Consider the following 26755-nt stretch of genomic DNA (forward strand, 5'->3'; position numbering starts at 1 on the left):
AGGCAGAAAACAAAGGCCACAACTAGAAACAAGAAAATTACAAATGGAAAAGCTTACCGATAAAGGCAAACATACAGTAAAGTTAAGAAATCATCTGCACACAAATATATCAAACCCAGCAGTTGTGAGGAGAGCACAAATGCAAGATATTGGAAGTGCGTTTGATATTAAAAGACCAGCAACTTAAAACATTACACTGCTGTATCAAAACCTCATGGTAACCACAAACCAAAAATGTACAATGGATACACACACAAAAAAGAAAAAGGAATCTAAACACAACAATAAAGTTAGTCATAAAATCAGAAGAGAAGAGAACAAAAGAGGAAGGGAAGAAACAAAGACCTACAAAAACAAATCCAAAACAATTAACAAAATGGCAATAAGAACATACATATCAATAATTACCTTAAACGTGAATGGATTAAATGCTCCAACCAAAAGACACAGACTGGCTGAATGGATACAAAAACAAGACCTGTATGTATGCTGTCTACAGGAGACGCACTTCAAATCAAGGGACACATACCGAAAGTGAGAGGATGGAAAAATGTATTCCATGCAAATGGAAATCAAAGGAAAGCTGGAGTAACAATATTCATATCAGACAAGGAACACTACATAATGATCAAGGGATCAGTCCAAAAAGAAGGTATAACAATTGTAACTATATATGCTCCCAGCGTAGGAGCACTCAATATATAAGGCAAATGCTAACAACATTAAAGGGAGAAATCAACAGTAACACATAATAGTGGGGGACTTTAACACCCTACTTTCATCAGTGGACCAGATGGATTTAATTGATATTTATAGAGCATCCATCCAAAAGCAGCAGAATACACATTCTTTTCAAGTGCACATGGAACATTCTCCAGGATTGATCACATGCTGGGCCACAAAGTGAGCCTTGGTAAATTTAAGAAAATTAAAATCATATCAAACATCTTTTCTGACCAAACGCTATGAGATTAGAAATCAATGACAAGGAAAAAACTGTAAAAAAACACGAACACTTGGAAGCTTAACAATATACAGCCAATCCAGCAGCCAGTGGATCACTGAAGAAATCAAAGAGGAAATCAGAAAATACCTAGATAAGGCTTCCCTGGTGGTGCAGTGGTTGAGAGTCCGCCTGCCGATGCAGGGGACACGGGTTCGTGCCCCGGTCCGGGAAGATCCCACATGCCGCGGAGCGGCTGTGCCCGTGAGCCATGGCCGCTAAGCCTGTGCGTCCGGAACCTGTGCTCCACGATGGGAGAGGCCACAACAGTGAGAGGCCCGCGTACCGCAAAAAAAAAAAAAAAGAAAAGAAAAGAAAAACCTAGATACAAATGAAAATGAAAGCACGACGATAGAAAAACCTATGGCATGTAGCAAAAGCAGTTCTAAGAGGGAAGTTGATAGCAATACAGTTCTACCTCAGGAAACAAGAAAAATCTCAAACAACGAAACCTTACAACCTAAAGCAACTAGAGAAAGAAGAACAAACAAAGCCCAAAGTTAGTAGAAGGAAAGAAATCATAAAGGTAAGAGTAGAAATAAATGAAATAGACAAAGAAAACAATAGAAAAGGTCAGTGATTGATCATGGCCTTAAGTGGGTAGGGAGGGAGCGGGGAGGGCACTGAGGGAGTGGAAGACCATGACAGGTGGTAGGATCATGGCCTGATATTCAAAAAATTGTCAGAATCAGGGCAGTAGTAGGAGAGAGCTTGAAATTCTCTTTCAAGCAGCAGTGAAGGTATGAAGTTCTCTGCATCACACATATTCTTTGGTGCCTGACTTGTTTGATATAGTATTTGGGGGGCAGGTCGCTATTGTGCCTTCATTTTTGAGTTAAGAAAACTATGATGACGTGAGATCTGGGCCTGAAAATATCTCCAGCCCTGGAGGCTCAGTAGATCCCAAACAACCTTCCTGTTAACAAAGGGAAACTTAGTGGTTCACAAATACTGACCAGCAGTACCTTGGTCACAGAATAAACTCTGTTTATAGCAAATGGGGCAAGGGAGTATTTTTGAGGCAAATTTGTTTTCCTTTTGGTTTTGAAGGATTGAAGTGAGGTTCCTCATCTTCCCATTTCCCCTTTTGGTAGCACACAGGCACCACAGCTGGTAGACATGAACTGAGAGCCCATTCAAGGCAAAGAAGCCTGCTGCTTGTATGCTTCTCACTGGAGAACTGGAAATCTTTTGAGGGAAGAGCAGAAGGTGTTGGTCACCTTCCCATCTGCCTTGTGGTGAGCAGAGAGTGACCAGAGATGACCACACAGTCACACAGTGATGTGCTTGAGCATCACTCCTCCAGGGCCCTCTGTGTTCAGCCGTCTCCTCAGCCAGAGGGAGCAGTGGACACAGTGGGAGACCATGAAATATGAGGGCCTTTCCCAGGGGTGCTCCTCACTGCTCCTCACTGAACATCCTGCTTCCCTAACAAGCTAGATTTTAAGGGCAGAAATAGAGCATGACTGGCTCAGTTTGATAAACGTTTGTTGAACGTCTTCTACATGTAAGACTATGTAGACTGTGTGCAGGTGAGATGGCTGCCCTGGGAGTTTATAGTTTACTTGGGGAGGTACACCGTAGTTCAGAGAGGTGCTGTTGGGGCATCAGAGGGAGGGGTTAGTTCCAGGAGGCTATGGTGAGAGGGACTAAGGAAGACTCCAAGAGGAGGTGACATCTGAAGGTCACACTGGTGCTAAGTATGGGAGGTGGATGAAGGGAGGGAACGTTGGAGGCATACAGACAAGTTGGGAGGCTATTCTGCTTGACTAGATGAGAGGTGACGAGAGAGTGAACTCAGCTGCAAAGGATGGATGGACTCAGGAGGCACATTTTTGCAGAGAAAGATCAGGCCAAAGTTTAGATCCCAGAAGCCTGCAACTTTCCCCAGTGAACTGTATCAAGCTTTTAAAGTTTTTCCTTTGCTCTGTTAGCAGTGAAGTACTAATCATTTTATTGTTTGCTTTCTGTGGCTGGGTTGGTCCCTAACCAGAAGCTTTCACAAGTTGAGCAGCACTTGCTAGAGCGATGAGACCCTAAGCTTATCTCCTTGTATGTCCTGTTCTCTTGTATGTCCTGTTCTCCTGTGGGTCCCTGGTGCAGCTTCATTTCCCATTTGCCCACTGAGCACACCTCTATTGTAGGTAGAGGGAAGGAGAAGGCTATTGGGGAATGCCTTCACAGATTTTCAGTTTCCCATAAATTGTACTAATTTCCCCTAAACTGGAATTCTTTTCATGACCAAATGCTGAGAAAAGAAAGAAATCAGTTGGTTTAAGAACTGCAAAGGTACAGTTACTTGAAGGTATGCAAAGTATAGTGAAAAGAGCATGGGGTCAGAAGACATGTGCATTTAATCCTGGTTACTTGCTGGTTGCTCTTCTCTATTCCCAAATTTCCATATCAGTAAAACAGAGATAATATTTTACATACTTTATGGGAAAACAGAGATAATAATATTTTACATACTTTATGGGAATGTTGTAAGGATTAAATGAGAGCTGAAATATGAAAGTGTTTTTAAATTCTAAAGTATTATATAAAATGTCAGGCCTTCCAGTTAATTAGCAGGCTGCCTGAAGTTCCAAAGTTATGCTGATTTTCTTTACATTTCTCTTCCTCAGCATTTCCTAGTATATACTGACCTAACTGCAAAAACAGCAGGATCCTACAGCCCCATCTGCCACAGCAATTTGTAACTGTCAGCACTGTGACATCTCCTGTTGCTGACTTGGGGCCAGTCAAGCTGGACTGTACTGTCAGAGGCTGTGGGCCTCAGGGATACCACTCTGAGGTGGTGCATATGAAAGGCTCTTGGGAGATTGACCCTGGAATGCCTTTGAGCCTATTGAATGGGGCTGTTAATGTTTCCTCTGTCTTCTTGAAACAATGGTTTTTGTACTTTAGCTATTTATATAACAAGGAGAGAGAATGGTACTATCCACATGTAATAGTCACTCATGTCTTAGACCCTACATCAGGTGGGGCTGCAGGCCTACCTGTTTATTATTTAGCGCTTCCTGAGGAAAGGAGGTTTTCATAAGCCTGTGACGTACCACCACATGATCTTTTTAGAAATGTAAGCAAGTTAGTTTCTCAAATGTTGAAGCCCCTAAAATTTTTTTCCAGGCTTTTTTTTTTCATTTTATTGTGTTAATTAAATTAAATTAATTTTTATTGGAGTATGGTTGATTTACAATGTTGTGTTACTTTCTGCTGTACAGCAAAGTGAATCAGTTATATCCACTCTTTTTTAGATTCTATTCCCATACAGGTCATTACAGAGAGTATTGAGTAGAGTTACCTGTGCTGTACAGTAGGTTCTTTTTTTTTTTAAACATCTTTATTGGAGTATAATTGCTTTACAATGTTGTGTCAGTTTCTACTGTATAACAAAGTGAATCAGCTATACGTATACATATTTCCCCATATCTCCTCCCTCTTGAGCCTCCCTCCCACCTTGCCTATCCCACCCCTCTAAGGTGGTCACAAAGCACCGAGCTGATCTCCCTGTGCTATGCAGCTGCTTCCCACTAGCACCCTGAAGAAACCATAATCCAAAAACAGATATATACCACACTGTTCATTGCAGCACTATTTACAGTAGCCAGGACATGGGAGCAACCCTAAGTGTCCATCGACAGATGAATGGATAAAGAAGATGTGGCACATATATACAATGGAATATTACTCAGCCATAAAAAGAAACGAAATTCACTTATTTGTAGTTAGGTGGATGGACCTCGAGTCTGTCATACAGAGTGAAGTAAGTCAGAAAGAGAAAAACAAATACCATATGCTAACACATATATATGGAATCAAAAAAAATGGTTCTGATGAACCTAGGGCCCAGACAGGAATAAAGACGCAGACATAGAGAATGGACTTGAGGACACGGGGCAGGGTAAGGGTAAGCTGGGGCGAAGTGAGAGTAGCATTGACATATATACAGTACCAAATGTAAAGTAAGTCCTTATTAGTTATCTATTTTATATATAGTAGTGTATATATGTCAATCCTAAATCTCCCAATCCATCTCTCCACTACCCCCCTTTCTCCCTTGGTAACCATAAGTTTGTTTTCTACATCTGTGTAAGTCCCTAAAATTTAAATCTGCTGTCTTTAGAGTTCACTTTGAGTTCATTTTTTCTTTCTTCCTTTATCCATCTATCTGTCTATCTAAATGACATCCATCTAATCAGCAGATATTTTTTGAACACTGTTAGGAACTGTGATGGAGCTTAAGTATATGGTGGTGAACAGAACACACAAATTCCCTGTCCTCTTGGACCCTACAGTATAATGGGGAGGCTGGCATTAAACAAATAACCGTACAGATCAATCTGGAATTACAACCCATGTTAAGTACTTTAAGAGAAGAGTACAGGGTGCTGGGAGAGAAGGAGTCAGCAGCAGGACGTCCCTGGAGTCTTCTTTTATGTCCTGAAGCCAGCTGGTTAAGCAGGTTTGGAAATCAGAAAATATTTATTGAATAGCTATTATGTCCTTGTCACAGAGTTAGATTATTTAAGGGGTATAAGAAAAGCAATTAGACACAGATTTTTACCCTTGAATAATTTACAGCTTTTGTAGTTACATATACAAAAACACCTTGAAAGACCATAGATGGTGCCAGATTGTGTGCTAGAACTGTGGAGGTTAAGAGTGTACTAACCTCCTGTAGCCTCTGAAGGTTTCCTGAAGGAGGTGGTGCTTGAGCTGAGGCTTAAAGGAAAAAGAGGATTTGTACCAGTGATAAAGAAGGTAGAATCACGTCTGTAATTCAAGGAGAAGAAAGCATGAGCACAGGTATAAAAATAAAAAGGAGCCTGTTGGATGAGGGGCCTGAGGGTCTATAAAGAAAAGTTTAGGGAATTCCCTGGCGGTCCAGTGGTTAGGACTCGGCGCTTTCACTGCCATGGCCCAGGTTCGATCCCAGTTGGGGAACTAAGATCCCACAAGCTACGAGGCACGGCCCAAAAAAAAAAAGCAAAAAAGAAAAGTTTAATTTACCTCTTTGATTTAAATTTGCTTTTAGTTAAAGTGATCTGCAATATATCATCCAAGTCAGAACACTTTTAAAGGTGAAAGGGGCCCTGCCCTGGGCGAATTGAGATAGGTGGTCATCCTGTTGTAATGTGGCCAGGATACATACAAGAGCTTATTCCAAAAAGCAGGATGGGAGAATGGAGCACATAGATGTAGTTCCTTTGCCCCACAGTCCATATTTACCATGTGGATTTGCCCATAGCTTACTTATTTGATAATCTGTGGACCTTTCTTGGTGCTGTAGCGTGGATTGGGTCTTAGCTCTCTGAAAGGTAAGTGATGAGTCTAGTTTGAAGACAGTACCGGCACATAAAAAATTGTACTCTGGGGCTTCCCTGGTGGCGCAGTGGTTGAGAGTCTGCCTGCCGATGCAGGGGACACGGGTTCGTGCCCCGGTCCAGGAAGATCCCACATGCCGCCGAGCAGCTGGGCCCGTGAGCCATGGCCGCTGAGCCTGCGCGTCCGGAGCCTGTGCTCCGCAATGGGAGAGGCCACGACAGTGAGAGGCCCGCGTACCGCAAAAAAAAAAAAAAAAAAAAAAAAAATTGTACTCTGAGTGTATGCCAATGGAGACTCAGCCCCAGGGGGAAGCAACCTAAACTTATTAGGACAATATTGTGACTGGTGCAAATTTAGGAATTCTGTATACCTATGAATATGTGAAGAGGCGTGTTTTCTGTTGAACTTGTTGGAAGATAAGCAAGGCCCTTACTGTTGGCCTATTGGAGAAGGACTCACAAATAGGGCTGAATGTTGTTAGCCCGTCTGGGAGAATAGCAGCCCAGATGCCCATCCATTCTTTTCCTGTTAGGCTTCTTCTCTGCTTTATCAAAGGACTGGAGACCCCAGATCCCATTAGTTTGAGAGAAGATCCGGGCATAAGATCTTGATAACCATCTTCTTGTCTCCCCTTGCACATAGCTGGTACCAGAGCTGCAGCTTCCTCTCCCTGAGTTTGCTATGTCTGTGTCTGGCTAATATTAGAAAGGTTTATCAAACTTCCAAGATATGGGGGCTAAACTAGGTGAAATACCACTTTTTAAACAAGACACATTCGTTACTCTGTGGACATCTCATACAACAAAGTTTCTAAAATGAGAGGATTTTTTTTTCTTTCTTTGAAACATGGTATAATGGCTACTTGTGTAAAATAGCTGGACAAGTGGGTGGATGTAATGCTTACTTTGAGATTCCCCAGAGAGGAGTGAAGGGAGACTGTTGCAATAAGTTGCCAGCTCAACGGTGGGTTCCTTTCTAAGTGTGGTGAGAATATTTGGCTGAGGGAGTCTGGTGGGAAATGCCTCTCCAGGATGTTGGAGTTGGCTTCTTGAGCAACAGAGCCTGTTTGTAGCTTTAGAAACAAATTGGGAGGCCCTGCCAGTGCTTCGCACAGCCACTTGCCACCCACTCTTTCCTCCTTCATTATAGGTCCCTTTTGTTTTGCTTGCTTTGCTTTCGCCTTTGGTTTTTGGATTGTGATATTTTCTTCTTCCCCATTTTGGAGCATATTAGCCTCATCCAGCTGGATTTTAGGCTTTGCCTGACTAAGGATGTGAGATAATTTGGGGAGACTTAAATAGGACAGGATTTCAAAGCCCTGCCAAATTTATGGTTACAGGTAGATGCAAGCAAAGAGTTAGAACTTCACATCTTCAGCTAGTATGGTAGGAGAGGGGCCTTTTCTAGTCAGAGGATTTCCTTAGAGCCAGGTGGGGATTGTGGTGATAGCATCTGCAGCTTGTGTTCCTTCACTGCCCAGCACAGGATTCTCGTGTAGGTTTTTCTTACTGAGACTATTACTCTCCTTTTAACATCCAAGAAGGGAATCCAGCAGCTGTGAGGCCTAAAGAGTACGTGGCACCTGTATCCATTTTGGTTCTGTGTCGTAGTCTAGTTCATGGCAGCCATTGTGTCCCCAGCCCTAACCCCAGCATAAGCAGAACAGTTTATTTCTGGAAGATAAGAAGACCACTGGAAAACCACTGTAAAGTGAAAATTAATTGGGAACTCTTGTTCCAGTTATTGCTGTGTAACAAGTCATCCCAAACTTAATGGTATAAAAGGACAACAGTTATTTATTATTGTTTTCTCTCATGGGTCTGTGACCTGACTGGGCTCAGCTAGGCAGTTTTTCAGCTACTCCGGATTCTTATACTTTGGCCATCAGATGGTGGTGGGGACTGGAGGCATCTCAGAGGCTTTCCCACATGTCTAGCCGTTGATGCTGGCTATTGGTTAGCTCTCAGCTGGGGCTGTTGGCCAAAACACCTACAAGTGGCTTATCCATGTGGCCTGTGCTTCCTCTCAGGATGGTGGCTGGCTCTCAGGAGCTAGGATCTCAAGAGCTGTATAGTTTTTTATGACCTAGCCTTGGAATTCACACAGTATCACTCCCACATCATTCTGTTCATTGAAAGCAAGGCATTCCAATAGCCCATGTTCAAGGGGGAAAGGAATTAGACTTCCCGTATTGATGGGGAGAGTGTAAGAATTTATGGATGTGCTTTAAAAACATCACAGCTCTTGATGCTGTTCTTTATCTGAATTAGATAATTTTTGAAAAAGAATATGTTTTGAAGGAGATTTCTTGCAGAAGAGACCTATGGCGCCCAAAATAGTCCAGCAGGCTGTTTCCATCTGCAGCTTCTTGCTACCCAGGTAGAAAGGGAGACTACACTCCCTGGCAGAATTTGGCTTTAGGCCAACAGTTTGACATGCTTCCGATGGCATTCAGATCCTTTGGGTGGAATTAGTTCTCCCTCCCAAGCAGCGATTGAAGTGCTCTTGTCTTTTCCCTGCGCGTCAACCACAGTGGTGCCCTCAGCTCCTTCATCTCTGCCAAGAGTACTGAGAAACTGTAAGGAAGAAGCGATCGGAGTTTCTGTACTTTTGTAATTCTTTATCACCTTATTATTCTCTTATACTTTCTGTTTCTTTACCAGTTTGGGGGCTGTCCTTTTTTTCTTCTCCCCAAATGCTCTCCTGAGACCCTTTGTCTGGCAGGACTACTACCTCAGGCTAGATTTGGCTTCAGAACACACTGGTGTTTTGCTCATTGTATTCTTCAACTGCTTAATCATTATCATTTTGTTGTTCTGAAGCTCAGAGAGTCTGCTTTCCATTGTTGTCAAGTTAGTTCTCCAGAAAGACACTGTCTGTTCTCCAAGTCCATGCTATAGAGCCTCTCAGGCTTGAAGAGTATATACATACAGTGTCTTAGAACTGCCACCACGTTTAGCTAGCTTAGACCAAGCAGCTGGCATCATGAGAGGTGTTTGTTCTAGATTTCTCGTGAGTTAGAACATCTCTTGTTGAATCTCACAACTCCTAGCACATATTAGGGTCTCAGAAAATGTTTATCAATTATTTGATATATTTCATGCTCTTAAAACTGGATTTATGTCAAAGCAAGAAGAAAAAAAGGTGAAATAAGAATTTCTTCAGAAGTTTCTCATGCTCTTATTTGATAAAATAAAGATTGTGGAGTAGCTGATTGGCTTCTATTTCCTGTCTCCTGGATTGCTCCTTCTTTGGACCCAGGTACCACCTCTTAAGGAAATCCAAAGGCTGTGTGGAGAGAGGAGCCCACATAAAGGAGGACTGAAGACCTGTAGATCTAGCTGAACTTGCAGCCCATGGCTGACCATGAACATTCCGGCCAAAGCCCAGTGAAACAGAAAACCTATCAGTCAGTCACAGATTTGGGAGAAATAATAAATTGTTTTTTTAAGCTAAAAAAGAAGAGAAAAGATTGTTGAGTTATTTTAAAGTATACTCATTATCTCCTCTCTCTAAAACTTGCCGGAATCATCTACCTGTTGTGACCTCCAGTGCTACTTACTGTCTGTCACAGAGAAGTAGCTCAAATGAGGGTCCAAAGAGTAGGGACAGAAACCTTCTTGAACACTGTTTAGTGTCTTCTCCACAGGAATGGTGGATGGAGCATGTAATACCTTCATATCTAAGTAGCTATCAGATGGAAAAAGGCTGGTCAAGAGCATTTCTCCATCAACCTTGGTGGGACTGAAGGTCAGACAATGACCGCTTGCTTAATACCAATTCTTTCTCAATTCTCCCATTCTGAATATTGGTGAAAGGTGACTGGTCAAGAGCTTATGCTGTTATGTCAGATGATTGGCCAAGGCCACAAAGCAGTGAAATGATTCACTCCATACACCAGTCTTGCGGTGATGTGATTCGTTTGTTCCTTAGCAAACTTCCAGGTCATCCACAGTGTGGATCTTTGGAGTTGTGGATCAAACAGTCAAAACTGTGAATGTATTCATTGAATGCTCAAGGGTTTGTGGACATGCCCACTGAAAACAGTGTCATTCTGGTCACATGGGTAATGATAATTTAGTAAATTTTGTGGAAACTGAAACCTGGAGAGGTTTCTTCCTTCCTTCCTTCCTTCCTTCCTTCCTTCCTTCCTTCCTTCCTTCCTTCCTTCCTTCCTTCCTCCCTTCCTCCCTTCCTCCCTTCCTCCCTTCCTCCCTTCCTCCCTTCCTCCCTTCCTCCCTTCCTCCCTTCCTCCCTTCCTCCCTCCCTCCCTCCCTCCCTCCCTCCCTCCCTCCCTCCCTCTCCCCTCCCTCCCTCCCTCTCCCCTCCCTCCCTCTCCCTCTCCCCTCCCTCCCTCTCCCCTCCCTCCCTCCCTCTCCCCTCCCTCCCTCCCTCTCCCCTCCCTCCCCTCCCTCCTCCCTCTCTCTCCCCTCCCTCCTCCCTCTCTCTCCCCTCCCTCCTCCCTCTCTCTCCCCTCCCTCCTCCCTCTCTCTCCCCTCCCTCCCTCCCTCCCTCCCTCTCCCCTCCCTCCCTCCCTCCCTCTCCCCTCCCTCCCTCCCTCCCTCTCCCCTCCCTCCCTCCCTCCCTCTCCCCTCCCTCCCTCCCTCTCCCCTCCCTCCCTCCCTCCCTCTCCCCTCCCTCCCTCCCTCCCTCCCTCTCCCCTCCCTCCCTCCCTCCCTCTCCCCTCCCTCCCTCCCTCCCTCTCCCCTCCCTCCCTCCCTCTCTCTCCCCTCCCTCCCTCCCTCTCTCTCCCCTCCCTCCCTCCCTCTCTCTCTCTCCCCTCCCTCCCTCCCTCTCTCTCCCCTCCCTCCCTCCCTCCTCCCTCTGTCTCTCTCTCTCCCCTCCCTCCCTCCCTTCCTTTCTGCTGCGTTTGGTCTTCGTTGCTGTGCATAGGTTTCTCATTGCGGTGGCTCCTCTTGTTGCGGAGCACAGGCTCTAGGCACCTGGGCTTCAGTAGTTGCAGCATGTGGGCCCTACGGTGCGCAGGCTTCAGTATTTGCAGTGTGTGGGCTTAGTTGTGGCAGATGGGCTCTAGGGCACACGGGCTTCAGTAGTTGTGGTGCACAGGCTCAGTAGTTGTGGTGCGTGGGCTCTAGAGCACAGGCTCAGTAGTTGTGGCACATGGGCTTAGTTGCTCTGCGGCATGTGGGATCTTCCCGGACCAGGGCTCGAACCCGTGTCCCCTGCATTGGCAGGCGGATTCTCAACCACTGCACCACCAGGGAAGTCCCTGGAGAGGTTTCTTGACCTTTTGCATTAACGTGCTCTTTGCTAGGTAAGAAATGGGAGGGTGCAAGTAGTTCTGTGTTGCTGGGGCATACAGTGAGAGGCTGGAGGAGAGGAAAACGAGGCAATAAGGGAAATAGGAACCAGAAGATGATACGAAACATGGAGTGTGAGAGTAATCTGATCAGCTCCATGAAGCCCTAGCAAAGACTGAGAAATGCAGGTCTGCAGAAATGCTTTGTACAGCCAGCACAACACTTTAAAATGGATTTGAACGCATTTTTCCACTTTGTCAGAGTCTTTGGCATTCTCTGTGGTTTTGTCTCTTGTCTCTCCTCTTCCTGTTCCTTCAGTCACTGTCAGTTCCCCTGGCTACTATTTTACTGACATTTAGGCCATTTGTGTTGTACAGGTGTGTCCTACAGGTGTTTCTCATCTACTTTTACCAGATTTTGTTTTTTAAATCCTTGATGTGTGAAGCCTCCCTCCCCATCAAAAAGAGATTAAAACTTTTTGGGGAAAAAAATATATTCTCGGGCTTCCCTGGTGGCGCAGTGGTTGAGAGTCCGCCTGCCGATGCAGGGGACGCGGGTTCGTGCCCCGGTCGGGAAGGATCCCACATGCCGCGGAGCGGCTGGGCCCGTGAGCCATGGCCGCTGGGCCTGCGCATCCGGAGCCTGTGCTCTGCAACGGGAGAGGCCACAACGGTGAGAGGCCCGCGTACCGCAAAAAAAAAAAAAATATATATATATATATATATATATATTCTCTTTGCTGTGATATGGATGCCCTCCACATCTCACTTGTGCTCTGAGATCCCAATGGCCACTGCAGCTTCCCCCTCCCCACGTGCACACTGAAGACTCCTACTTTGCTCTGCCCCATCTGGTGACTTTAGGACTGAATTGGTTGAGAAGAGACGAGACAGAAGAGCTTCATATTTTTGATATTTCATTTTCCTTGTAGATGATGAATATTGCCAGAAGCGAGGGAGATAAACTAGTTGCTCTGATTTAAGAGTCAGGGTGTAGTCATTCATTCATTCACAGGATATTTATTGAGCACTTTCTGTGGCATTGTTCTAAAAGCTGGAGTACAGCAGTTAGACAGGTAAAGTTCTGTCTTCAAGGGACTGATATTCTAGGGGAGAATTAACATATAGCATGTAACTCCTGTGTCCATTTCTTTATTTTGGAGAAGGGATAAATATCACCTCTGTCTTACTTACCATGAGAGTAATGTCTCCCACCCCATTTCCTATTAGAGTATATTAAAGACCAGCCACATTTTTGCTGCATATCAGTTTTTTGAGCAGTTCTTAAACGGCTTAATATGAGACTAAAGACTGACTGTGACTAAGATTAAGTCTTGAGGGAATTCTGAGACTCTCTTCAGAATTGATGATTTCTCTGAAAGGCCAGTTCTGTTCTGAGGGTTGTGGAAGTCTGTCACTGAACTGTGAACTAAGTGCAAGAGAGAACAAGAGACAAAGACAAAAAGAGAGGGAACTAACTTTAAAAAGGAAGAGAACTGGCAGTGAGCTCAGACTACAGGTTTACACGGATAGTAATGTTTGGATGGATGGATGGATGGAGAGATAGAGATAGATAAAAGTAAAAGAGAAAACCTGAGTACTAGGACGTTTTCTTTTTAAAACGAAAAATTGACCCAGCATTTCCATTGTATCTGTTGAACTGGTGACATCAGGGACCAGCAGCCAGTCTTCCACTGACGTCAGCAAGAGCAGATTGAAATCTCCACAGCAGAGTGCTCCCCAGCCCTGATAAGTAGGGCTGGTAATTGAATTAGAAAACATTCTGAGCTATCAGCTAATTATGCTATTCAGGCAATTGCTTTGTTCACGTCTGTTTCATCCTTGAATTGCCTGAGTGATTTTCTCACTGGGAGGGGAAGTACTTCAGTGTCCATGATAGAGGCACATATTTTGCGTCTCCCTCAATTATGCTACCTGTGCTTCCCTAGGGCAATACTTCGGCATTTCACATTATTACGGACGTTGTATGAGTTTTGATCGGCGTTAGTTTTGTTCTAATTTGTGATTCAGTCTGATCTTTGTTTCCCCATGTCTGAATGTGCGCACATGCATGTTATTCCAGTGCTCTTTTCTTTCACAAAGGCAAATAACCAATATGATTTCTTCCCTTCTTCCAGCAATCGTACAATATAACAATTTGAAAGGCCTTAGTCATGCTTAACATATTAAAGCTACTGATGGGAAAGAAATTAATCTAGAACAGCAGCTATAGTATTAGAAATGAAGGATTCACATCAACTTCGTCTTTTGGTTTAAAAAAAAAAAATCACAGAATCTTCCCTTCCCAGCTCAGAAGTGTATGTGTTGATTGTTTACTCACTTCATCCACTGGAAGAAATTAGTGGCTTTAGGTGTTAAAGACAGACAATGCTATTAAAAATCATAAGCAAAATCTGCAAGAGAAAAGAAGGTTCATCTTCTAGTAAGGATTTTTCCAGTACGAAGCACTGATGATAAATTTTACTTAACTTCTCCTTACATTTAGTTCCCACTTCTTATATAGTTTTGTGTTCAGGCTTAATTAGAAATGCCTCCTTGCTTCCTGAACACATTATCTAGAATTTGATGCCAAATTTCTTATGCTTGTACACTGAGGAAGCCTGGAAGAATCCCAGTGCTTCTTGGGTCTCTTGGGACAAACACATGCTTGTCCTTAGCAAGATGGTTATTGCAAACCACACATTCAGTGGGACTTTGAAATCCTCATTGAGAGTAGGAAAGAACTTGTAATTTTGAGGAACTTGAAAGGAGGCTGGTGTGGTGAGAGTGTAGTGGGCAAGGAAGAAAATGGCACAAGGTGAGGTGAGACAGGTAAGTGAGGGCTAGATCTCCTACGGCTTTGTAGATCATTAGAGTTTGGATTTTATTCAAGCCATTCTCCAGTTGTTGCTGAGTGGACAGAGCATTTAACCTGAGTGGCTTATAGATTTGGTTATGGATGGGCAAGTTGCTTTTTTTTGCCTAGTGTACCTTGGAATGTTGGATGGACAAAATGGAATAATGTGTAGTAAATGCTTCTTCCACACCTATACAACCCTCAGTGTTTGTTCTGTCTTCTGAATATGTGTATTATCACTTTGAACTTCTGTATCAGCTATTTAATATTTAGTGTGTGCTACATTATGGTTACGTCGTTCATATTCTGTTTCTTCCAACGATAGATTATTAGCTCTTTGAGAACAGAGGCTTCAGGGCTAGCACACACAAAGCTCTACACACAGTAAGCACATAGGGGTTTTTTGGTTTGTTCATTTTAAGGATTTGAGGTTTCCTTTATTTAAAACTTTGTCTACTGGTTTTTAAAAATTATTACAAGTAATATATTTCATGTACTTTTGTATATATTTGAAATTTTCAATGTAACAAATGGAAAACAAAGTAGGTTGTTAAAAAAAAGTAATATGGTGCAAAGTACAAAATAAAAATCATCTGCTATATCATAGGGACTGCATAATTTTTGTTTTAATTGGTATTGTTAAAATTGCCTTTCCAAATGGCTCTTGCAGGTTTCCACTTTTACTGGCAATATCAATTTCCTAATTTCTCGCCAGTGTTTAATACTGTCAGACTTTTCAACTTTTGCAAACCTGATTATTGAAAAATTGTATCTAGATTTACATTTCCCCAGTTACTAGTAAAATTGGACATTATTTCATATGGTTATTGGCCATTTACATTTCTTTTCTCTGTTTATGTCCTTTGTCATTTTTTCCTTTTGAGTTGTTTGTCTTAGTGAATGCAGGAATACTTTATATATTCTAGGTACTCTTCCTCTGTTAATGTATGGTAAATATTTTGTCCCAATCTCTTTTATTTTTTTATCTTTGTTTCAGCTTGCCTTTTGCATTCAGCAGTAAAGCATAGTGGCCCTTCTTCCATTTTAGGGAGGTCAGTATTTTTGATGATGATTATGTCCCATGTGTAGCCCAAGATAGTTTTCTGAAATGATCTTTTGGAACGAACTCCTTGGCATGACCTATCAGCCTAAAAATAATCATCACCATTTGCTGTCTTGGCCCAATAGACCCTGTTTGTTTTCATATATTTTAGTTATTTTAAAAATAACTTATAAGAATAATGAAAGGACAGTTTAAAAATCTTCATTTGAAATTTTAATAATAATATAAATGTAGCAATCCCAATCTTTATTCCATATTCTCCTGGTTTTGAATATACATACCTGAAATGGGCACCTCTGAACTCAACTAAATACTCAACTGTCATGCATGAACCTGGAATATATACATCTTGAAAATACTGGTTCCAGACTTCAGATACATCTCTAATAGGTTCTAGCTTGTTACTTCTGGTTCTTCCTGCATTTGTATTATCAAAATGCAAAACTTGAAGAATTTTTTGAAACCTTAAATGGCTCGTAATTTTGTTGAAGAGAAGAGAGCTATCTTCTTTGCTCCATAATTTAAACACTTTCATCTTTAGATTTATAAACATCAATCAAAATGATCAATTCTTTGAATTTTTTATTTCTTTATTATCTGTATCCTTCTAGTCACTTTCATATATTAACCTGCCCTCAACATTTGTCCACTCATGAACTGTATCAAATAGAATTTGGCACACAGACCCCATAAAAGATAAAAGAATGTAGTCATATGCTCTTTTAGCGTAACAGGATAGTCAAGTTCTTGTTGCAAAATATTGCATGATGAAGTCGTAGGGGAGCAAAACTTTTTCTTCTACCCTTCTAGGTTCTTTTGTTTGGCCTAATAATCAAATTGACATAAGACAGATTTACAAGAGAAAAACCAATTTAATTTCATATGTACAGGAGCCCCATAAAAATAAGAGACCCAAAGACAAGCCTCAGGCATTTGAGGCTTATATGCCATCCTGAGCTAAGGAACAGGATAGAGGCCTGGGGCTTTGGAGGGGAGGAGGGTCATTCACAGTAAGAAGGGCAGATGTTTTCCCTGCCACACAGATATGTCATTCAGATAAAAAATTATCTCTGGTAATACCTCTCTCTCTGAGCCAGCTTCCCTACCTAGATTCTTTTAGGTAGTTAAGGGGGAGGTAGAAAGTTCTTCCTGTGTCTCTTGGGCCTTATCTTCGACTCAAAATAATCTGCATGCTAGCTGTATGCTTTGGGGAGGCTCATTCTGAATCCCTCCAAAGTCCTTCCTGTTGAATGACTGACTGAATGAGAACACCTATTTCCTTTTTGTTCTTAGAAATATACTGTTCACTCATCCCTTCTTGAGTTAGAAAATTTGTCTAGTATGTGGTCATCTAAAGACTCATAGTGTGAAATTTGCCTTTATGATAAATGTTACCATCATCATTAGAGTCTTAAGTGCTGCAATTTGTCTCTTTGCATTCATCTTCTGATTTGTCTAATTGTGAAATGTCTTCCTCTGTCAATTTTCTTCTCATTGGCATTAGGGACAGAAAATTTTAAAATTCTGAACTCTCAGCTGTGCTCAATTAAAGCTAAGTGCAGACTACAAAGATAGTGTCTCAAGTCTTTTGCACCTTATTGAAAGATGATGCATACTTTGGACAGTGCAGTGAGAAAATTGAAGGATAATATAATTGAATCACTTTTGCATCATCCTTTTTGGGGATTTCATCACTCTTCCTTTCTCTTATCATTTGTCTTTTTTTTAAAGCACAGTTGTAAATAATCCAAGATGTAGGGAAAAAAAAAAAGACCACTAAGATTCAGTATTATAGCTTAAATTTATAAAAGCTTGTGCTGGACCCATATGGTAGTTACAAGATAGAATGAGTTTTACTCTATTTTTGATAGTAAGTATAATTTCCCTTTGTTGTTTGGAAGACTCTAAGAAGAATAAAATTATGAAATAGCAATCCTTCCAAGTAGTAAGGAATAGTTCCAAAAAGAAAGTAAAATTGGGCCCAATGGACCTAATGTTATACCAAGGACTGAGTTGACCAGAAATATATACTGACTGTTATTAGTGAAGCTTTTAGTGTGGAGTCAACTGGAATGGAAATAACGTTTAATTCGGTTTAGCCTTTCTTTACTACACTGAAGCCTGCAAGAGTTTGCTCCAGCTTACAACTTTCTGTTCTGACCTTCCCCTTATCTGTGCAGCACGGACAGAAAGAATAAATTAACTTCTTTTTGACTGAGGTAGGTGCTTCCTCCTCCTGTTCATTTTGTTTGCAGGAGCCCTGCTTTATCTCGTGTGTCTCTCTTCTAAGCCTCTTTTCTCTATCAAAGCCCTTGAGCTGTTAGCTGTTGAAGTGAAGTGCATCTCTGTAGAGCACAGAGCACTGCCAGCATCCCAGTTGGGGAGAATCTCTAAGAGGTGTGTATGCCAAGCACGATATCATTGTGTGCAGGCATTGCAGGAGTCTGCCAAACTCAGGGGTAGGCTGCCAGTACAAATGCCACGTTGACATGACATTTACAAGTTGAGAGTCTGGAAGAGGACTGGCAGTGGAACACCCTTCAGCTACCTTATTTAGGTTGGCGGTTTCAGGGCCAACTTTTGGTTTTTAGACTCAGAAACCATAGTCAAGAAGTAATACTTCGTATAGAATTTAAAACTATCACTGCCGCTTTTTCTAGTAAGTGATGAATCCTGTTAGCCTGTTCCTGGGTTGCAGGATAAACCAGAGTGGTAAGAGTGCAGAACCTGAAATCAAATCTGGATTTGAATGAAGGCTTTATCACTTACTGTGTAACCCTGATCAAGTTACTTAATCTATGTAAGTCTCATTTTCCTATCTATAAAATAGGGATAATATCACTTTCCTCATAGGGTTATCAGATGGATTAAATAATATCCTTAAAAGTATAAGCACCAGTGCCTGTTCAATAATAGGTATTCAATAAATGTGAGGTATTTTTCACATTCTTTAGAAACTTGTGAGAAATTCAGGTTTTTAGCTGTTCTTATCTATATTTTAGCAAAAAGTAAAAAGATTCTCTCTTTGACTTAAGAATTGCCATAATGGTACTCACAGGAAGCCCAGAACACAGTTTTCTCCAGCTCTCTAGGAAAACTTAGAGCCAGAGTCAGGATCATTTGAGCATTTTGGCATCTCTACAGTTTTTTAGGTACAGAAACCTTTGAGGTATTAAGAATTTATTTCTGTAATAGCAGTCCTTTGATTGAATTGGAATTTTTCTATGGCAAATTCTAATGCAAAGTGCAGACCTAGAGCTATTCTGAAGGATATCCTGTGGCTTAATAGAGAGGCTATCATTTGGGCGCAGGTAAGAAGGTACTTGGTCTTGCTTAAGTCTTTCATCAAGATCTAGTAGCTAAATAACAGACTTTTCTGTACTGCTTGTATAAAATATCCTCAGCATAGCACTTTGTTTATTTCCTTTAATCATTTTCAATACATTAGTAAATCCTCTCAAATGATAAAATTCTGTCTTGTCTTTTTTCTCTTGTTTTTCAGATCTTCAAAGTTGTTGCGGGCATTCTATGTTCCCTTCCTGTCAGATCAGTATACAGTGTATGCAAACTACACCATCCTCAAACCCCGGAAAGGAAAGCAAATCAGGAAGAAAAGTGGAGGTTAGCACCATGCCTGTGGCCCCAAAGGACAACCATCCTGTTAACTGGTAATTCCACTGACAGGACTCCCTCCAAGTCATCGTTTGTAACATTTGTAATAAAAGCCGTCTGACAAGAATACTGGAATCTGGGCTCTTTGGGCTTGTCAGAGTTAATCACATTCACTTCTTAATGCGTGTCTCTGTTCTGCATGTACACTTTGTGCAGCTAGGTGGAGAAAGGCCCTAAAGTCCGGGTAGATACATTGCTCCACATCTCATTGTTTTTCTTCTGTTCAATTATTTACTAGACCGGAGAAGAGTAGAACCAACTTTCAGGAAGAATTGAAAATCCCGGGACTGGATGGCTGTGTTGAGCTGTTCTACACACTCTGGCTTGGCATCCAAGAACTAGCCTCCCTTGGGCCGTATGAGCTTCTCCACCAAAGCTCTTTGGCAGCTCCTAGCAGACGACCTCCTTCCAATCCTAGTGCTGAAAATGAGCACAGCCTAATTTCCAACCTACATGTCCTTTTCACCTCCGGCAAGACTAAGCTTTTCTAAAGCACGTCACAGGACCAGGACCCTACCCTGGAGGTATCTCAGGAAAAATGCAACCAGTTGAGGAACTGTGGCTTAATTTCATTACATAGGATGCCTCTTGCTTTCATCTTATTTCCTTTACAACAAACTATAACTATATGGGTTTGGGTTTTTGTTTGTTTGTTTTTTAAGCTTTAGCATGCTGTTTCTTGAATTCAAGACTTCCCTGTATAAAGATATCAACAGACCAGACTATAACTGTACAGGACATACGTGGAGAAAATTAACTCTATCATTTGGTAGATTTGGATGACATCACATTTTAAAGTAATTTATTCTGAGGCCATTTCTGAGGAAATTAAGAATCTCCCTTTTTTAAACAACCCTAGTGAAAAAGACCAGTGTATATTCATGGCACCTGTTTTTGAGTATGTCTATTGCAAAGCACATCCTGCATGGGGCACCTCTAGTCAAGTAGGCAATGATAAGGACTTAATCAAAACATAAGTATATACTTTGCTTTTACACACAGTATTTCATAGTTTACAAAGCACTTTCACATTATCTCATTTGATCCTCACAGTCATGACGTGAGGTGGACAAAGCAAGTGGTTTTATCCCCATTTTACAGATGAAAAAACTGAGACTATGGGGCAGGGGGCAGGGGGCAGGGGGAGGTAAGGTGACTTGCCCAAGGCCACACAGCCAATAAGTAGTAGCGCTAGGACCAGAACCTGAGTTGCCTAACTTCTCATCCAGTGCTCGTCCCTACTCCTCACTTGACTATGAGAACATTACTTGAAAGAATGATGAGGTTGGCCAGAGACCTAATTGATAACGTAACTTTCTATTTTAAGGAAGAATTTTATCTGTGTTTCTGTGAGTTCTTTGGAGCCTCCAGTCTGCCTATTGGTTAGACCATCATAGCAGTACTCCGGGATGCAGCCTGGCCTGTGGCAAGAAAGTAGTGCTCATGTTTGGAAGTCAAGCTCCTTTGCAGCCACACAGGATCCAATACCAGTTCCATTCCTATAGTCAATCTGGGGTCACTTTATAGTGCCTTATTTCCCTAAGGGTGATTGTGTCTAGTATCTGCAAATAGGATGCATTCATTTTTCAGAGTTTCCATCTTTCATTTTTCAAAGAGAAGGGATTTTCAGTAGGAACTGATCCAAGAGAGGAGAAGTGACAAGGGAAGAAATGGCTAGTTACCATATGAAGAGTCCTCATTCGGATCCCCTCTAAAGGAATATCTGGGGAGGGGTTGAAGAATTGTGAGTCAGTAGGTCTAGATAGCATGAACAATGATAACTGGAGAGTGAAGATAAACTGGGGTCCCACTTGCTGCTTTAAGGATTTTTGTATTTAATTTTCAATACTTGATTACTGTTTCCCAAGGCAGATATTGGCACATGTGGTCTGACTATGGGACAGAGAATTTCTAGTGAAAGATCTTGCCATACCTGCAGTAATAGTGCACTGTCCTTCACAGTGGTTAGAGCTCTTTTTTTTGCCAAAGTAAATGAGAAGGTACAGTAATGGAGGTCCATGGTGAGTGGTTTTTTTCTAATCAAAGTGGTACAGTACTGATCCATTTTATCATGTTGCGTGTTAAAAAAAAAAGCCTTCTAAGCAAGAACTTACTGTAATATAGCACAAAAAAGGTCATGATCAATCTAGGTATTCCTTGGGAATATCAGCTGCTATCCCTTTTAACACCTGATTTCAGTTTGCTCTGTTCTATGAATGTCTTTAGTGAGAGCACAGTAAATTGCAGAACACTGCCAAATTCGATAGGTAAGGGATATAAAAATGAATTTCGTCTGTTGTGAAGGTGTTTTTCACATGGTATATAAACGCGTTAAAACATCTCCACCTGGGCTTCCCTGGTGGCGCAGTGGTTGAGAGTCCGCTTGCTGATGCAGGGGACGTGGGTTCGTGCCCCGGTCCGGGAAGATCCCACATGCCGCGGAATGGCTGGGCCAGTGGGCTGTGGCCGCTGAGCCTGCGCGTCCGGAGCCTGTGCTCTGCAACGGGAGAGGCCACAACAGTGAGAGGCCCGCGTACCGCAAAAAGAAAAAACAAAACATCTCCACCTCAGCAATACAGGGAGGTTAGCTTTGCCTGGGAAGAGAGTTTCAAAACACTTGGTGAGAGGAGCATTTCTCCTCCAGAGAATCAGTGTTCAGCATGAGCTGACCGCTCTGCTCACTGTAAGGATAAAGTATCTCAGGTACGTTTTTCTCCACAGATTGTTGACTATCAAGGAATGAATGAAGGTCTACAGCTTATTGGTAATAAGCTTTGATTGTAGATCTGAGCAAGGGAGTTGGGTGTATTGGCAGTCCCAGGGCTCTCTGATCTCTGGATCTTAAGCAGCCTTGTCTGAACCCCAGATCTCACAACACTGAGTCCTATTACTGAACCAGCCTGTGTAGTAGCATCTGCTATCAAAGTATACCTGTCAACTGGTAGGTGTCATCTGATAAGAAAGACCACTCATTTTAATCTCTTGAGATTATAACATTAAAGTGAAGCCCACACTCCTTATTACTAAATTCAAGTCTAGAAACTGATTCTCTGTTTTAAATCAAGGTGGTTCTGATCCCAACCATTTATTTGGGTCATTTTTTCTAGTTTGGAGTTCTGGGAAAGAACCTTCCAAACCCCATGTAATTCTGCAGCATTACATCCAGATTGACCATTTGGGCAAAGCACAAATGGAAATCCTTTATTGTGTTTTGCATTTTGTAGGATTTATTGAAATAAGAATTCACTGTGATTGTGCTGTCTTCTGGCCAGTGTTGGGCAGCTCTGCTTTAAATTTGGTGAATTTTATTTTCTCTGAAGAGCGAAAAGAGGCACAGTTTAATCTTTGCCTCCACAGGCATATTAAGCTCATGTGTTAATTCATTCTTAGGCTCCTACATTAAATGCCTTGGGTAAACAGATAAATGGACATGTGCTCAGCTGTAATTTTTTTGCAAAAGAAAGATCTGACTTCCATATAGCATTGTTGGATTTCAGAGGCTCTCTGGTGTTTTGATAAATCTAAATCAATGTTGCCTTTAATTTTTCCAGTATATAATCTATTTAACCGTGAGATTCATGCTGCAAGTGAAATCAGGAAGCATTGCAGTGTTGAAGCAAGAGTATTGTTCAATTCATTTGTCTTCCTGATCCTTATTTCACATGTCAGTGTTTACATTACATACTTGTATTTTCTGTGAAAGAAAAAGTTAAATAAATCTTGGCAGTTTGATTTTCCTTTTATTAAGTTGATATTTTCTCTTTTGCGTTTAGCTTTTAAATCTTTGGTGGAGATTGGAACCTGAAGGAGCTCAACTCCTTCCATCACCCCCACTTTCCTCCTTCAGTGTATAGACCTGCCCTCTGTAGACCAAATAGCCCAGAATGTTTATTCTGAAAACTCTGGGAAGAAGCCATTGGAAAACCCAGTGAGGGTTAGTTTAATTCTGTGGAAAAACCAAGCACAGTGGGAACTACTCAGTGTGTCAACATTGTGCCTAAAAGAGAGTTTCTGGGTCCATGTTACGTTTTTGGATTAAGAATCTCTGGGCGGGCTTCCCTGGTGGCGCAGTGGTTGAGAGTCCGCTTGCTGATGCAGGGGACACGGGTTCGTGGCCCGGTCCGGGAAGATCCCACATGCCGCGGAGCAGCTGGGCCCGTGAGCCATGGCCGCTGAGCCTGCGCGTCCGAAGCTTGTGCTCTGCAATGGGAGAGGCCATGACAGTGAGAGGCCTGCATACCGAAAAAAAAAAAGAATCTCTGGGCTTTGAGAGTCTTAATATTCATAGAAATGTGATCTAGTAATATCTAACATTTAGGTAATTTTCCACTTTGTCAGAGGTTGTAAGGAGCAATAAAACTTTTTTTGTGAATGAATTTCTAACGTCATTCCTGTATCTTGCACCTTATAGCCAATAACTTCTAGTAGCCATCTGGTTTAGTACCATTGGTTACCAGTTTTCTTTCCATAGGACCCAAAATGCCCAGGAAACTTGGTTTGATTATTTCTTCCAAGTTGTTTTAGAGAAGGATATTTTATTAATATAATTCCAGAAGGGAGAAGTCCACAGCCCTAATGAATTTCTTTTCCCCTCCTAGAAGGCCATCCTTCTCCCTGTTTATTTCTCTTACTTTTAGGGCCAGCTCGAGTCTCCCTCTCTTTTATGAAGTCTTTCTAGACTTCAGACCCCTGTGATTACTTCCTGAACCCTCTTGAGTACCCAGTGTCTTTACTAATGACATAGAACCTTAACATGCAACCCTTGCAAGCCTGTCTCTCAAGAACATTGTTGGCACGTCTCGGGGCAAAGACCATGTCACACTTCAAGAAACCTTGAACAAAAAAAAAAAAAGAAAGAAACCTTGAACAAAAAAAAAATACAGCTGTTACTTTCAGTTTGGTCGATTTTAGGCCACAGAGAATAGAGCAAGTCATGAGCCCTATAGTAACTCAAAGCGCAATTTGAAAGATGTGAATGAGGCTAAATGCTATGTATATTTTAGGACACATGCTTTCACACAAAGGAGGATTCCTCAGAATACCTTCGAAAAAGAGAGATTGTGTACCTTCATTGAATATTTTTATTATTACTTGGTTTTGGAGAGTCAGACAGCCCACAACACCTTCTGAATGAATTTGGAGCAGAAAGCCTCTCCTCCAGGTGTGAGGAGATGCTCAGTTCCTACCAGATACATGCCCTGCTAGGAAAAGGAAGTCTATAACTGCAAGATGACTTCGTAGTGATACGTGCAAATTCAATAATATCAAGTAGTAAGTGTTTTTTTTGCAGCTGAAAGCTGTTTTGGCTCTCTTCAGCCCTGGAGTTCACCACAGACCTGGCATTGAAACAAATTACAACCAACAGATTTGATAAATGAAATGAGAGACATTCAGATAAGGGATGTGAGAATACAGAATTGTAGTGAGACGACAGGCAGACTGGGAACTCCTATTGTAGCTCCTTAGAATAAACAGCTCGTGATTAACAATTGGGTTAAATAGCATACCTAAGTATGAGCATCTCTTTAAAATATTTAAGGAAATCTTAAGGTATCTTTATAAAATACTTGAAGGTAGTAGGGGTTTTGGGTTTGTTTTTGCTTCTCGTTTCTGGGCTGCATGTTCTGCCTTGACATGCCTAGAGATAAGAGTGTAAATCGGGTGATTCTTGATGGTCCTGTCAGCCAAAAGATGGTGTGAGATAAAAGTAACTTCTGACAAGGGTTTTTTGCAGACCACAGCCATGGATTCCAGCCATTTACTGCCTTAGGAGGATTACCTTTGACTTTTATTTGCCTGTAGGTATTTGGCAACTGGTGCCATTGGACTGTAATTTGCCATTTTAACCCTCGAATTCCAGCTTGCCAAATGAGAAGGGTATGGTTTCTGGTCTGTTTGCTAGGCCGCTTCAGCAGCATTATACTCAATGCTGGAGAAGATGTGACCACAGAGCAGTGATTCTCAGCTGGAGCTCCACGAAACAATCACCTGGGGACCCTTTGAAAATTGCCACTGTCTGCTTGGACCCACCCCCTTCCTCCCAGGGAATTCTGAGTTAGTGGCCCAAGATGGGCCTAGTCATCATTACTTTTTTTTTTTTTAAACTACTTAGGTGATTTTTCTAACTACCCACTGCTATTGATATTAGAGACTGGAAAGCAAACAATCACACGAAAGATCAAAGATAATTAAGTCAGCAAAATGTTTGGTGTCTTTTTCCAATTACAATGCCTGTGAACCCAGCCCTCTTCCCCTCCCCAGACCCTTTTCTCTGCTTTTTCTGCCCTATCAAACCTTACCTGTCCCATCTCTCATTCTTTCTGGGCCCCGCTTTCTGGGAAACAATTAACTAATGTGGTACTGAAGTACACTAATGGATGTTAATAATTTACTCCAGTTCCCTTCTCATTGATCCTCTCATCTCAGTACATTTGAATGATAACAATCTGGAAAAAAGGAATGACTAATCTTGGCAATTTCAGACCCATTCAAGTGCCATTTAATTTATTTATTATATGGGAGGAGAGAGTTTCAGCTGGCAGATCCAACCTTCAGGAAGACTGCCTGGCCTTTTTCAAACCCTACTGGCCCCCTCAGATAAGGACCTGTGGCTGTCTTGAATAGGAGAATGAAAAAAAAATGTGTGTGGGTGTTAAGCCCTCCTGCTCTGGGCACACTGAGGGAGGCTGCTTTGTCGATCTTATATACTTATCTGTTTGTTTGAGACAAGTACAGTGAAGACTTCCCCTTTGTTATTGTGCCACTGGTCTTCGGAGCTTCTCTGGAGCTGCTGCTACTTCCCCCTCCTCACTCCCGCAGACATGAGAGCAAAGATTAATCTCATTTTGAGAGAAATGACCTGATATGTGTTCACCCAACCAGCAAGAAAACACCATGTATCATTCAGGAATTGGTCTTGCTCCTTGTCTCCCTATTAACAATATGTCTCTAAGCCTCCTTGGTATTTCCTATAATATGTTCCCATTTTTTCTTGCCTGTGAAGTATTTGTGGAGTTACGTAGAAAAGGAGGCTGGCTTTGCAGTGCTACATTTATAAAAGAATCTTGTGAATTTTTAAAAAAAACTCAGCCCCTTCCCCTTTCCTTGGGTTTTTTTCTATAATTGTGTTCCCAGAGTCTGTGATATTCTAAAAAATAGAACTCAGAGTTTAAATTTGTTGCCATGCTTTTTGGGTTTTGTTTTTGTTTTACTCCCAAGTATCACAGTTTCTGAAAACTCGAGGCAGCCTTGTCTGCAGTGCCCTAGTGTCCAGCAGAGGGCAGCCTATTCTCAATAAAAATTTCAGCTCTCCTTTTCCTCTAGGAATCTAACTAGTTCCACTAATTGCTGTATCCTTGGTGTCAAAATTCCGGTGTAAATTGAAATATCTGAGTTGCATTTCTTGAGAATCTGTATACTTTAGAATTACACTCCTATATTTCTATAATTACAAAATTTTCCTGGAGAAAACCGTGACCATAATTTGTGACAGCTGGATCATCACCGCTAACAGTGATTCCCTGGTTGGTAAATGATCCACAGGTCAATTCTTCCCAGTTAATTTTACCTCTG

At 41.9% G+C, this 26755-nt stretch overlaps 1 protein-coding gene across 8 annotated transcripts in view; it reads left to right on the forward strand.

The window, feature by feature from the left end:
- Window positions 1–23285, forward strand: part of ALG9 (ALG9 alpha-1,2-mannosyltransferase) — a 96939-nt gene extending 73654 nt beyond the window's left edge. For 5 of the 8 annotated variants that reach the window (XM_032640243.1, XM_032640247.1, XM_032640245.1 and 2 more), the window contains 2 exons: window positions 19014–19132; window positions 19422–22926. In XM_032640243.1, the coding sequence (XP_032496134.1) occupies window positions 19014–19132; window positions 19422–19459 (157 nt within the window). In that variant the 3' untranslated portion in view covers window positions 19460–22926. Of the gene's footprint in view, window positions 1–19013; window positions 19337–19421; window positions 22927–22956 lie in introns of those variants that run through there. The other 3 variants (XR_004351104.1, XM_032640244.1, XM_032640251.1) reach the window with 3 other exon arrangements.
- The last annotated feature ends 3470 nt before the right edge of the window (window positions 23286–26755 follow it).

Source organism: Phocoena sinus, chromosome 8, assembly GCF_008692025.1.
Source record: "Phocoena sinus isolate mPhoSin1 chromosome 8, mPhoSin1.pri, whole genome shotgun sequence".
In the NCBI taxonomy this organism is placed as follows: Eukaryota; Metazoa; Chordata; class Mammalia; order Artiodactyla; family Phocoenidae; genus Phocoena; species Phocoena sinus.